Source organism: Populus nigra, chromosome 16 (genome assembly GCF_951802175.1).
Source record: "Populus nigra chromosome 16, ddPopNigr1.1, whole genome shotgun sequence".
Lineage (NCBI taxonomy): Eukaryota > Viridiplantae > Streptophyta > Magnoliopsida > Malpighiales > Salicaceae > Populus > Populus nigra.
This window is the reverse complement of record NC_084867.1, coordinates 11785128-11799534: the sequence shown is the minus strand read 5'-3', so window position 1 is coordinate 11799534 and position 14407 is coordinate 11785128. Positions and strand designations below refer to the sequence as shown.

The 14407-nt window shown below is 32.1% G+C and overlaps 1 protein-coding gene across 2 annotated transcripts; it reads left to right on the top strand.

The window, feature by feature from the left end:
- The first annotated feature begins 1069 nt into the window (after positions 1–1069).
- Positions 1070–3897, top strand: LOC133675655 (transcription factor BC1-like). Of its 2 annotated transcripts, none has more exons than XM_062097105.1 (8): positions 1070–1721; positions 1837–2007; positions 2246–2311; positions 2401–2469; positions 2569–2652; positions 2774–2962; positions 3111–3238; positions 3326–3897. In XM_062097105.1, the coding sequence occupies exons 1-7, from the start codon at positions 1320–1322 to the stop codon at positions 3201–3203; spliced, it is 1074 nt and encodes a 357-aa protein (XP_061953089.1). In that variant the 5' UTR covers positions 1070–1319; the 3' UTR covers positions 3204–3238; positions 3326–3897. The 2 variants fall into 2 exon arrangements, with proteins under 2 accessions (XP_061953089.1, XP_061953088.1); XM_062097104.1 differs by having other exon boundaries at positions 1825–2007.
- Positions 3898–14407: the final 10510 nt, after the last annotated feature.

Here is a 14407-nt window from a genome sequence, read left to right as displayed (position 1 = left end):
GCTAGTTTACGTGCACCTCGACTAATTTTATGGGTCTTGAAATTAACGACTATGTAAATCTCTAGTAGCTATCATATTAGCAACCATAAAATTCAAACTTGAAACCATATAAAAGTAAATCTCTTGATCCTAAATTTTTATTATTAAGCTACCTCCTACATGGTTTCAAAAGGTTTTTCTTTCCTTGGTATAAAAGTTAGCTTATCATACCTCAATTTGAGAATCCTTTTCTTTTATTTCACAATCAAGTAATTCTACCTTAATTATGCGTTAATTACATATTCTTTTGTAGTGTAAAATTGTGATTTTTTATTGAAATAAATGAGAGACATGCGATTGGACTGCACAGTTCAAAGACAATATGGAATATAATGTATCACTTAAAAAATAATTTATGTTTTGGGTACAAGGAACTAATCAGCTAGAGGAACTCTGAAATAAAAAGCTTGCTAGCATTTATTATTATTTCCTTATCATTTGAGATTTTAATCTAAGATAAAAAAATTAGAATCTCTTTTTTTTTTTTGGAATCTATTACAGAAATTTAGTCCAAATAAACTTTCTTTCACAGTAGTAAAACGTATAGGAGTAATTTCGCGGTGTGTCGTGATTCAAATCACGACAGAGTAAATTATTGGGATTCAGAATTGTGAGAAACTGAATACTATTTTATTTTAAAATTATGCTGTTAATATTTTAAAATTATTATGTTGATATTTTTTTTTTAAAAAAACCCAAATAAAAAGGCTGCCAAAGCTACTGTTTAATCACCATCATTACATAGCTGAAGCGTAGGTACTTAATTTATCTGAAAACTTCTGAATCATCTATGACACCTCCTAAAAGGCAATCTTAGAGTGGAAAAAAAAAGAAGAGGCGAGAATCTAAAACAATGGGGTGATCGTTCAGTTGTAATAGAAGACAAGACTATTAATTTCACTTTGTCTTTAATGAAAATTCTATACCTTTTTTTTTTCAATTTTATTTGTTATTGGTGGAAACTGGAATAGTCCTACTCATTTTTATTTTTTGCTTTAATGGGGTGGGAGAGAGAGAGAGAGGGGGGGGGGATTGATAGGATAAGACTAGTCAAATGAACAGAAACATTGCATGGATTTATGCTTAGTTGTGTGGTTTTCTCTCTCTCATTCCTGATCTTCATATAAGCTCGGGGACCTCTCTAGTTTTTGATCACAGAGAATCACTCTTTCCTTGCTGCCTTCTAGGTTTCATCATCGCAACCTTCTTTAGCTTCTCTCTTCAATCACTTTCCTTGAAAACTTGCTAATCTTCAATTCCAAAGCTTCTTTCTCTCTGAAATGGCAGCCTTTTCATATCAACATCAACCGTTGTTTCCTGACTCAGCTTTCTTGCCAAGCATAGCCACACCCACTAAGAACATGAACAACATGTATGGTTCTTTTGAGGAAGCTGGAAACATGATCAATACCAACGTTTTCTCCCAAATTTACTCTCCTGAAACTTTTCATGAAACACCTAGTCTTGATGTTAGATTTCATCAAAGTAGCCATCCTGATGATCATAGCTATAAGGTGTCTCTTAGTGATAATGAGACTTCTTTGGCTAAAAAACAGAGCACAAACTCCTCAACAACCGTGGTTGATAAGCTTGAAACTGGTGAGCACGTTACTCAAGAGGTAACTCCCATGGCCAGGAAGAGGAAAAGTGCTAATGGGTTCTTGAATTCTGCTCAATCAAAGGTAGACCACAATCAAGAAAGTTCATTTACAACAGCACTACAAATTCTGTTCTAAGTGTGTGCTTGAGATTCTGTACACACATGATTCATTACCAACTTAATAGTTTTTGTTACAGGATGCTGGAAAAGTGAAAAGCAAGAGACAAAATAAATGCTGTGGTGACATGAAACACGAAGAGAAGAAGCCAAAAGTTGAGAAGAAAGTTCATGGAGAGCCTCCAGCAGGCTACATTCATGTAAGAGCAAGGAGGGGCCAAGCAACAGACAGCCACAGCCTTGCTGAGAGGGTACTAATACTATGCTCCACTACAAAGCTCAACACACACACTAATTTCTTTTAGGATTGTAATTTCCCATTTCACCCTCACAAAAAAATAACTTCAAATTAACTTAACCTGTATTTATCCTCCTCCTCTCCTCCTCCTCCTCCTCCACCACATCTTCATGCCCAAATTCCTAAATCCTGCATGGTATTGCCAATTCATGTCTCATTATAAGTAATACTTTTCTGTTAATGGGTTTTAGGTAAGAAGAGAGAGAATCAGTGAGAGAATGAAGATACTACAGCTTCTTGTTCCTGGCTGTGACAAGGTACAAATGCAGTTCCTTGTCTTAATTTTGTCTTTCTAAATAAAGCACGTATATATCTGACAGCTTCATGTGGCGTGTTCTAATTTTAGATTACTGGGAAGGCCCTTATGCTGGACGAGATTATTAATTATGTTCAGTCCCTGCAAAGTCAAGTGGAGGTAAGTAATAACACTTAATTCAAGGATAATTACCCTCTTTTGTTCATGTAATAGTAATGCATGAATGCTAAATCAATGATGATTTTGCAATTTTCGCAGTTCCTATCCATGAAGCTTGCCTCTGTTAATCCCTTGCTCTATGATTTTGGAATGGACCGTGATGCATTCATGGTTAGACCAGAGGTAATAAATTAAGGGCTAGAAAAAGATTTTAGTTTGGTCGGTTATTATTTGGTTCAAGCTTTAACCACAATGTTTATGATCAAATCTGATGAGGATCTCTGTCACTGACATGAAAATGTAGAGATTAAGTAGCATGTCTCCACCACTGCCATCTCTGCAACACAACAGTCCTCTCCAGCCCACAGCTTTTGCCGACACCGCCTCCGCCTCCGCCACCTTTGCTACAGAAGAAAATAACTATTCTCTTATTGATAATTCTGCTACGCATTTTCTTCAAGGAATGAGGCCTAGTGACTTCACTACTCATCAGGTATGCATTTTTTTTTAAGCCCGTTGTAGACCATTTTCCTCTGTAGTAGCTACACTTGAGAGAGAACAGATTAGATATTTACTAAGAATATACTCATATGAGGCAAGGAACACCATCTTACTATCAATGACCGGCACATCATTTTCAGGATAGTGGTTACCTAATGTGGGATGTGGATGAGCAAAGACAAAAATTTCTTAATCCATCTGGGCTTACCAACAACTTGTGTTCTTTCCATTAAAATAAATATACCAAGCGCTGCCCTACAAACATCTGGTAAGCCCTCATGTCCTGTCTCGTGTAGTATTTATTGTTTTATCCTAAGACTTTGATCTTACTGATATTATGGGTCTATCTTTCCAGCTTGCAAGGAGATGTCAAAGGCAACAAAAATTAACAAGGGGAAATTAAGAAACAGGAAGACATGAAATATTCAAAGCAAAGCTGCTGCATCGATTCTAGCATAAGTTCCAAAGGAAGTTCGAAGCTTGTTTCTTCACTTATTAAAAGCTCTGGTTCCAAGTCCAATAGAATGAAAGTGGCATCTTAAAACATGAATAAAGGGCAGCAACATCAATGGCTGAAGAACACAGAGGACATACAGAACCGACCAAATAAGACCAGATCTTTTTGTAGATCCCTTGTTCCTGTCCATTTTGACCCCTCAAAGTCTTGCATGCCAAAATTCCAAAGCCCCCCCTTGTGGTGGTTAAGCCCTCTAGCTAGCCAGGCATTTTTTTTTTACTTGTAGAGCATAAAAACAGTAGTTGTAATTCTCCAGTCATTCTGTTATTACAGTTATTTTTACTCTTGCTTCCCTCTTTTTTGGAAAGAGGGAGGGTGAAAGAGATGAGGTAAAACGCTAGATTGAAGAAGTTGTTACTGTAATTGACACAGACCACCTATGCATTTGTTGTTGGTATCGTTGGCTTTAATTTCTGTACTTGGAATCTTCTCTGTTTTGGCATCTTACGAGTTTGAGCCTTTTGAGGTGAACTCCTCCTTTCCCTGAGCCCCTTTCCCTTGCCCGTACTTTCTTTTTTTCATTAACATTGCTGTTAGAGCTAGTTTATGATTAATTTTATAATTTTAAAATTGATGATTATACTTTTAATAATTTTAAAAAAATTTAAATTCATAATTATTAAAGAACAAACTCAATACCTAACCCCTGAATTATTCATAAAAGTTACCCATACCCTTCTTTATTGCAACGGTTGTGGACAAGCCACCAAACTATGCTATGGCCTTCTATTTCCTTAAAATGCTGTGCATATGCAACTTCTATGATACTGTTTGTTCTCTCTTACATGCTACATCTTAGTACATGAGTGGTGTTTCCTGATCACAGTCATGAACAAGGAAGCAGCCAAAAAAAAAAAGATTATGAAGAGGAAAAGAAAAGATTCTAGACAAATTTCTTTGAAAATAGCCAAAGCATTGATTTCTAGCTCCTATCTAGCATAGATGGTGTCCACAAACGGACATGCATTTGTTCTCAAAGGCATTTCGGGTTCATTTCACGACATTTTGTACTTGAAAATGGTCAAATTCATTGGGCGATGAAACGAATGCATTAATTTTGATTATAAGACGCTGATTTATTGGCTAAGAATGCTTGTTTTATCTATTATTTTTCTACGTTTAAATATTAGAATTAATATTGAACTTATTTCAATACTTCAGATCAATATGGAAAATATAACCTTAAAATCATCAAAAAAATATTAAATTTAATTTCAATTTCACCTAAGCTACCTCAAAAAATACTATTTCTGTCAAATAAGAAGAAAAAAAACATACAGTTAAAGAGTTTTAATCCACCTTATAATCCCATTGCGAGTTCAATGTAATAGTCTCCATCTGTGGTATCTTTTGCCAGTCCTGTATTGCAGGCAAGAACTTTTCAGCTGCATCCTACACAGGCTATGTCAGCTGATGAAGTTGTGAAGAACTCATCATATGAAACATCCACAGGGTGCTTCACTGTGCCCCCAAGGACAGCATCAGTTCTTGTGGAGTATCGGTAAATTGACACCATCCACCACCATACACGGTGGTGAATATGCATCTTTTATTTCATATTTCGTAAGGTGAGCATAATAATCAGCAATTGATCCTGCCGAAATCCCACACCAGAAATAGACATGTACGAATTGAAAACTTGTTGGTATGAAATGAAATATAAATTTAACTGGGTTGAACCACTGAATTAAAAAAAAAATGTAATAGTTATCCATCAAAATTGACACTTTAATAATTCTGGAGATGTATACAATTAATGAAAAAGTTTCCCGTGTAGGGCAGGTATGCCACAATAAAGAGACCACAAAACACAAGCATGCCTTCAGCAGAAAAATAATAATTATAAGGATAATAAATGTGAATATCGCCCACCTAGGTTATTTCCATATTTTAAATATTATTTTTCTTTACCCTATTAAAGTCAAATAAGGTGCAACTCGTGCCGCAACCTAATGTTATTTTCTTTGTGCACTCAAATACAGATATTATTGCTAAATATAATTAATCTTAAATTAATTAAAATTAATGCTCAAAATATTAAACACATAAAATAAGATAAATTTGTTTTTTAAAGTATTTTTAATTAGAAATATATTAAAATAATATTTTTATATTTTTTAAAAAAATTTAACATCAACACATCAAAACAATAAAAAAACACACAAACAATTAACTTGAAGAAAATAAATAATTTTTGCAAAAGCATTTGGTTTTCTAATCGTAAAAATAAAAGGAGCCATATAATTAAATTTAAAAGCCAACTACAATCTGTATAAAAAAATTGTTTTAAATTAGTTTTTTTTTAATTTTTAAATTGTTTTAATATGTTTATATAAAAAATAAATATTAAAAATAAAAATAAAAATAAAATATTATTCGAATATATTTTTAAATAAAAAAACATTTTCAAAAGTAAATTCTATCACGATGACAAGCTGGCTAAACATCGCTATCCAATCAATTAAAATTTTGATTTGATTGTTTATTTATTTATGACTACCTTAATGCTTGCTATATAACCTAGCTCATTAGCACGTACACACGGGCAATAAAAGGCTAATTAATTGCATCATTAAGAAAACAAAAGGCTATTTACGTTGTATGATCAGTTTAATGATTATTGGATTATGAGTCAAATGATTAACCTAAAAAGTAGATCCAGAAAACACAAAAAGCAGTCAGCATATATATTATAACGAGGGTGCTTGCTCCCATTCGTCAACCAGTTAGGCTATAAAGTCTTTCCGCTGATGGAGTATACATTTTGACTGCAAAAAAGTTGTTTTCATAACATAATTAACATAGTCCTATAATTTCTCATGATTGAGCATGCATTTTCTCTATTTACTCACAGCTAGCTGTAGCTAGACGCAGACATTCTATGTGGTTTTTGTGTTCCATCTGTTTTTACAGACCCCCGTATTGTGAATCTCCTGCATAACTGGCTCGTATAAATGGTTCAAGAAGGCAAGGCAAGGCAGGCAAATCCATTATCTTTATCATGATAACTTTATCAAAACATTTTCTAATCCAAGTGGGACGTAAGACCTCCACAGGCGTGCACAGACAACAGTCTAGTAGAGGGTTAATATTCCATGTCTCTTACTGGTGATAAAAATGGTACATCAGATAAGAGGAAACTATGCAAGGTGTCCTGGTCTCTAGTAATAAAGGATAAGGAGGAGGCCTAGCTAGGAGTGGGATCTTTGGATGGCATGAATAGAGAGTTCTGCTTTTTAAATGGCTATGAAGAATAGGGGATCAGACTAATGGAGATGCAGGGAAGGAGATTGTTACAAAGATACATCATATTACTTTTGAAAATGATCTTTCAAATTATTTCTGAACTACCTTTCCTAGCTTCCTAGTGTGGCCTGGAATCAATAAAGTAATAACAAGTACAAATGGTGTTCAAGAGGTCTTGAAGGGAGGAATCAAGTTCGGATTAGGTAATGGGGGAACTATTAGTTTATGAACAGACATGTGGAGTGACTGTGGAACCATGAAATGTCTCTATGCTATCGAGAATTTTTAGATTTACCGATAAAATATTTTGTCGGTATTTATACTCTCAGTTTATCAACACTATTTTTAATAATAAGCTCACAGACAAAAATATTTTGTCTGTAAGATTCTCATCGGTGATTTATAGTCTATCGGTAATAAAATTATCAATGGATTTATTGACAGAAAAAACATGTCAAAAAAGAAAATTTACCGGCTTCATTCTGTTGGTATTTTCTTTGGGAAATTTGACACATAACTGATAGAAAGACCGTATGCAATTTTGTTGATGATTAAACAGTAACAGTGTAATTTGCAATAATTCTTTTCCAACTCTCTGAAATATATCAACGGACTTAATCCGTCGATAATACTGTCACTAATTATTTAAAAAATATATATTTTAAAAAATCTATTAAACAGAAGTAGAAAATAATTAAAATAAAATAAATTAATATAAATCAACACTTAATAATAATATTCAAGAACTGAGTTGCTTGGAAAAAAGAATTCCAACTATTCCAGAACCCATAATCTAGCAACAAATAAATTCATTTAATTGAAATTGAACAACAAAATTAACTAATAATAATAAAAATCAATCCTATACATTTAATTGAAAAAAAATAATCCAACTAAAATTCAACAAAATTGTTCTCATATGAAAAACAATTCCTACAACAACAATATTCATACAATTATTAAGAACAAAAAAATAAGAAAAAAAATATAATGAAAAAAAGAAAAGAAAAAATAAAAATCTTACCTTAATTTTGTTGTGAGTGAAGTTTAGAAGAAAAAAAATTCATAAAGTATATTAATTAACAAAAAAAACTGAGAAGATAAAAGAAGAAGAGAAGATAAGACATACTTGCGCGTGGAGGAGAAGAGAAGAGAAGGAATTGAGGAGAGAAGAGAAAAAAAGAGAGGGACGCTGATGTTTTTTAAAGAAGATTAGAAGAAAAAGAAGAAGAAGAGGTGTGTCTATTATGAAATTAACAATTTTGATCTTTTAATTGAGTTTTTTTATCTATGATTTTACTGATGAATAATTAAATATTAATATTTTCAATTATTCTATTAGTGATTCTACTTGCAATATTTAATTTTAAATTTCAATTTAATAATTTTTTTTAATATATACTAATATAATATTTTTATCGGTGTTTATTGATAAATAGTATATATCTTTAGATCCAGCAACAATAATTTATGATTTGTTGGTCTCAAGATTGAACTTCCAGTGGCGAACAGAGCTCAGAGGCAGATAACTACAATCTCTAAATCTTCTGTCATTTGTTCGTGCAGGAGTCTTCTTATTGTGTATGATCGGATAGATAGAAATGCCATATCATGCATTGTTTAAAGACATAGTCATCTCTAGAAATGCCTGGTTCTTCTCCATATCCTTTTTATCTTCTCTGATCTTCCAACAGCTTCTTTTCTTCTTCTTCTTCTTCTTCTACCCTAAACACATCATGTTAGCATGAAAGTGCCAGAAAAGTCTAGGGATGGTACACCTTTACATATACGATAATGATAACTCAAATGTCGAACAATTATTTGATCACAAATCGAAGGAAAAATGGCCCGCCAAACTCAATCTTGTTCAACATTTGGCATTTGGATTCGAGGGGGGCTTTCTTTCAATTTCCTGTCTCTTCGAACACAATATTGAAATCAAAGATGCCCAAGATTGCCAACTGGATGTTAGCATGCAAACTAGCCTATGATGGAACCACTTGTGTAGTTCACCAACTGATCAATTTCTTCGTCGGGGTCCCTTGTGCCTCTCTCTTTTCTTCTTTTTTTACTGGCTTTTGGGTCCCCGAGTTGATTGGTATTGAAACACCTAGATACTCATCATTAAATTAATTTATTTATTTCTGTCACTTCTATATTTGGAATTTTGAGCATTTGACAAGAACTTAATTTCCACAATATTTTGAGCTCTATTATACCCAAATTTTCCTTAATTTCTTTTCAGAAAAAAAACAATGTTTATATTAAGAAATTTAAAAATTAGAGAAAGAATATTAAAAAGGAACTCCAAACAAAATTGAATGAAATCAATTTACTGCAAAAAGGTCATGCATGCCCCCATTATTAATAGTTATTTTTTTACATAACTGTAAGATACAAAATTTATCTGAGGATATATATATATATCACATAACTGTAAGACGAACACATTTTTTCTCTTCCCCGTTGATCTATCTTTTCCAGAAAAAGCAAGTGTCCAAAGATTTCCATTGCTATCATGAGAAAGCAACGTCGGCAAGCTTCACACTTGTCGTAGCTTAGCTCCATAATCAGACCCAAAAAATGAAACCAATAAGCATCCATCATACGATAAGAAACTAGCTATCCGATCCAAGCTATAGCATCCAATTCCTCGAAGGCCTCTGTCTCTCGCGGCTTGCCACGCCTATCCATGCCTGGATACTTCTCTTCACTTTCATGATGATACTATAGACATGTCTTGACCCATCAGGCTCTCAAATGGGACACGATGATTATTGTTGCAAACCAGAGTACGTTTGTGACTCCATGGCCATGCCAAGCTCTTTTCAGTTTTCATCACCCCTACAAGATCCTTCCATGCCCTGTCAACATCACATGCCATGTGTTACAGATTAGCAAAAGCATGACATTAGAGCATTGTTGTCTATGTACATGACATTAGAGCCTTAATTATTACACGTCCATGTTGACTGGCCGACATCCAAGTATGGTCACCCTTCTCGTCTCAACATTAATTACACATGTTTTTTTTTAATTGAGATTAATTTTTTAAAATAATTTTGAAGATATATATTTTCTATTGATCTGATGTATCAGAAAGATATATGTTATTTTAAAAGAAGAAATATTAATTAATTAAGTACCAATTCCCTCTCTTGTACAGAAATAATATATCAATCTAGATCTTAATTAGTATTCTTCCTGATTATGGTTATTTTTAAAATTTATTTTTGATATTAATACATTAAAATGATATAAAAATAAAAAAATATTTTAAAACAAAAAAAAAATCAATATTTTCTTACAATCTCCTTAATTTACATAAAAACACCTACCTTTCTCGTCAATAATTCATCCATCATCTACCTATCTCACCACTAATGGAAAGTACAACTCTTACATATCCAATGCAATCTCTACGCTCACATTTTACAGCTACATGTGCAGAGAATGTATTTCTTCTCCTTAGGGAAACCACAAGGTCACATGGGCTAGGGCTATAAATTCCCCAGGCCATCCACATAAGGGAGAAGGAGACGTCACGCAAGAACACGCACAGCACCACACACCCTATCATTGTATCAACTTAATTAGGAGTGGAAATGCTCGGATATAATTCAAAGTTTTTTCCGACTTCATAAATATCAAATGTGAATATTGCATTCTTCTTGGCGCCTTCTCTCAATTAGTATATGAATTTTAATTTATTTTTTCAATCTTTTTAAAAAACTATCATTCAAATGCATAGGTTAATTTTCTATTTTTCAACCCCGTGATATTTGATTTTGATCAGCTAACTTCAATTTCAACCCTTTGTTGCAGAAAATTAAGCTACATCCAAGATAATATTCTATTTGTCTTTGATTATTAAAATAATATATTTTATTTTTAAGTGTTTTAATATTAGCAAAGTTAAACCAATAGGCATAGCAAACCAAAAACGTATATAATTAATGTATACTCACTACCAGAAAATTGATAAATACAAACGGAAATACCAAGAAAATATTTCCGTCGGTAAATTTCCGAGGGATTTTACCGATGGAAATATTCCCTCGGTATAAACCGAGGGAATTACCGTGGAAAAAAAAATTAAAACAAAGCAAAAAAAAAACAATGACGTGTTATTTTTACCAACGGAATTACCGACGGAATAAATTCCGTCGGTAAATTTGTTGGTAAACTGTGAACATTGTTCATCATGTCAATTACAAAGGGAATCATCGACGAAATTTTCCGTTGGTATTTTCTAGAGAGCTCCAGAACTGTTCACTTTCCACTTGCACTGTTAATTGTTGTTCTTTACGGACAAAATCACTGACGGATTGAAAAGTCGTCGGTGTTATTTGGCGATTTTCTGAAAAAATTCAATTAATTTAAAATTTTCATTTAAATATTACAGACGGAATCACCGACGGATTGAAAAATCGTCGGTAATTTTTTGGTGGTTTCTGAAAAAATTTTACGAATTGAAAATTTAAATTAAATATTACCGATGGAATTACCGACGGAATAATTAGAAAATATTAATATTTAATTATCCGTCGATAAATCCGTTGGTAAAGCGTCCCAATAAAAAGCTTGAATGCCCTTATTTCACAAGAGACAGACCCGTTTCTTATTCTTCTTCTTCTTTTTCTTCACTATATGTAAAAAACATCATTTTTTATCTATTTCTTTCTCTTCTTTTCTCTCCTCATCTCCTTTTCTTTTCCTCCATGCTTGGGTATGTCTTCTTCTTCTTTCTTCTTTTATCCTCTTAGTTTTTTTTTTAATTAATATGCTTAATGAAAATTTTTTTCTCTCCTTAGCTTCATTTGCAACTACAATAAGATAAGATTTTTCTTTTTTCATGATTTTTTTCACTATGTTTTTTATTTTATTTTTAATTGTTTTTGTTCTTAATAATTGTATAAATATTGTTGTGAGATTTTTTTTTCATATGAGATCAATTTTTAGTAGATTTATTTATAGGATTTTTAAATTTTTAGCAATTGCAACTTCATTTTTTTCATATGAATTTTTTTAGTTGAATTTATTTTTTTATTTTATTTATTTATTGCAAATTTATTTGAGTTGATTTTCTTATTCTTTTTTCCAAGCATTTTAAGTATATATTATACAGTGTTAATTTATGTTAATTTAATTATTTTATAATTTTATAAAATAAATTTTTTTAAAATGTTTTTCAATAATTACCGACGGAATTACCGATGGAAATTTCATCGGTAATTCTGTCGGTAATAAAAAAATTATTACCGGGGGATATACTGACGAAATAAAACAGATAAGTTTATTACCAATGAATTTACCGATGAAAAAAAAATTACTGATAAAAGATTTACCGACAGAAAATTTTCATTGATGATTTTATTAGTAATTAATTTACTAATAAAATATATATTTTACACTAATAAAAAAAATTTATCAATAAAATTATTAAATTTTGCAGTGATTTATGGTCTCTTCAAGAAAAAGAGTACCTGAAAGATCGATGAATTTGATATCAAGAACCTTTTTGTTTCCCCTTGGGCAACGTACTAGGCAAAAAATATTATGGGACAGTTGCAGGGATTATAAACAAACACAATCATTGTACCAACTTCTTTTTTTTCAGAGGCAGCTAGAAAAAACTAGCTGAATTCGGAGATTAAGGCACTGTTGAAAGTATTTAAAAAAAAATTAATTTTTTTTATTTTAAATTAATATTATTTTGATATTTCATATCATTTTGATTTTGATGTGCTGATATCAAAAAATACTTTTTTAAAAATAAAAAAAATATTATGTTGATGTATTTTCAAATAAAAAATATTTTGAAAAACAACCACATTTCTAAACACGCTCTAAAGTGTGTTTGGCAGTGTGGTTGCGGGTGCTTTTCAAATAGCTTTTCGTGCTGAAATGCATGCCAATGATGTTTTTTCATTTTTTAAAAATAATTTTTGACATCAGCACATCAAAACGATTCAAAAAGTACAAACCGCACTTAATTTTAGCAAAAAAAAAAATTTTAAATTTTGATAAAACGCAGTTACAAACGCAATGCCAAACGATATCTAAAGCCTAATGTCATGGTTAAATAAACATGGAGGTGATAAACATATAGCTATATTTAATTAATTACATTGATATTTGATCTAAAAATAATTAAAATTAAGATATTTGATCTCGTAACATGGATCACACACTCAGTCATATTTAACAACTCTATTTCTTATAATAGATTTTTTTATTTAATTAAACGATTATCAATGAAAGTGAATTGAATAAAACCACGAAATTCGGTTATAAAACAATTGAATGTTGAATAGTAAAATTAAAATAAAAAAGATATAATGTTAAAGGATAAAATAAAAAAATATCAATTTAAAAAATTTATCAAAATAAATTCAATAAAGAATAACAAATAAAAAATAAAGATAGCCCACGTCATTTTTAGTTTTTTAAAAGAAAAAATATTGTCCTTGAATATGATTTTTTTTTTTTATTCCAGTTTCTCGAAGATCAGAATATTATTCTATTTCTAAAAAAACAAATAATACATGTTGAAACAGACAAGTATATTTAATGTGACAATACCATGGTCTCATAATTGTATTAAAATGACATACTTCAAAATAAAAAATAAAAAAACATGGGAGAAGGCATATGCGGCTGCAGCAGGAGAGATGAGGCATGGTGATTGAAGTAGCTAGGAGTGACTTCTAGGACTGACCACAGAGATGAGGTTGCGTCCCTTGTTTTGCTTTCCTGTTCCTCCATCATCTCTGGTTTTGTATTCATCGTCTCTGTCATCATTTCAAATAGTTTCCTAAACCATAGCCAAGTACATATTGATGACTTTCAGGACCACTGGAAATTTGACATGAAGCATGCAGTGCTGACCATTTTCTTTGCTAATCTGAAGAAAAATAAGGTTTTTCTTTTATAATGAATTCGAAAATATGATGGAAACCCCATTTTATATCTAGACTAGCACTAGAGCCTGTGATTCGTTGAGAGTAGGTTAAAAAGTTGATAATTGAAAATATGTGTCTTGATACACAGTATATTCTTAACTGGAATCTGAATTGCAACCCAAGGATCAGAACCCTCCAAAATCTCACCGAAAACTCCATAGTTCCTCCTCTTCGTTATCATCGACAAAGCGATTTCAAATACCATAGGCCACCTGGCCTCTCTGGATAGATCCCCAGAGAAAAGATTGGAAACAAGCTAGCCAGCCTGCAAGATTAGTAAAAATCTTCTCTGATACGAGGTAGCATGCAGCAAGCGATCCCAAACCTAATTACTTGCATGGTGACAGTCACGTAGAACATGAAAATGAGTCTCCGCGCTAGAAACATAAGGATTGTCTGTAATATGCCTTCTCGACCGAGCGTCATTGGTCAGAATACGATCATGGGCCACTAACCAAAGAAAAGTTCTTACTCGCTCTGGACCATCGCCAAATAAGATTTAATTCGCATAGCCATTCATGGAAGAATTCAATCCTGCATTAGCCATACAAGCTGATTTATTTCACCTGAAGGAGCGGAATGCTAAAAAAAATGAGTCATCACCCAACTAAAGAGGAGGACGACGAATGCTGGCAATCTTCGTAATTATATGAACAGGGAGAATGTGGACAAATCTACTTTCCACTGACCTTTAGTATAAACACAATCA

What these genes read in the sequence shown, in the direction of transcription:
- LOC133675655 (XM_062097104.1), top strand. Translation starts at nt 1,320, where the DNA reads ATGGCAGCCTTTTCATATCAACATCAACCGTTGTTTCCTGACTCAGCT. An exon ending in GCCACAGCCTTGCTGAGAGG is followed by an intron (nt 2,008 to 2,245) that starts GTACTAATACTA and finishes AATGGGTTTTAG; the next exon opens with GTAAGAAGAGAGAGAATCAG. An exon ending in TTGTTCCTGGCTGTGACAAG is followed by an intron (nt 2,312 to 2,400) that starts GTACAAATGCAG and finishes TTCTAATTTTAG; the next exon opens with ATTACTGGGAAGGCCCTTAT.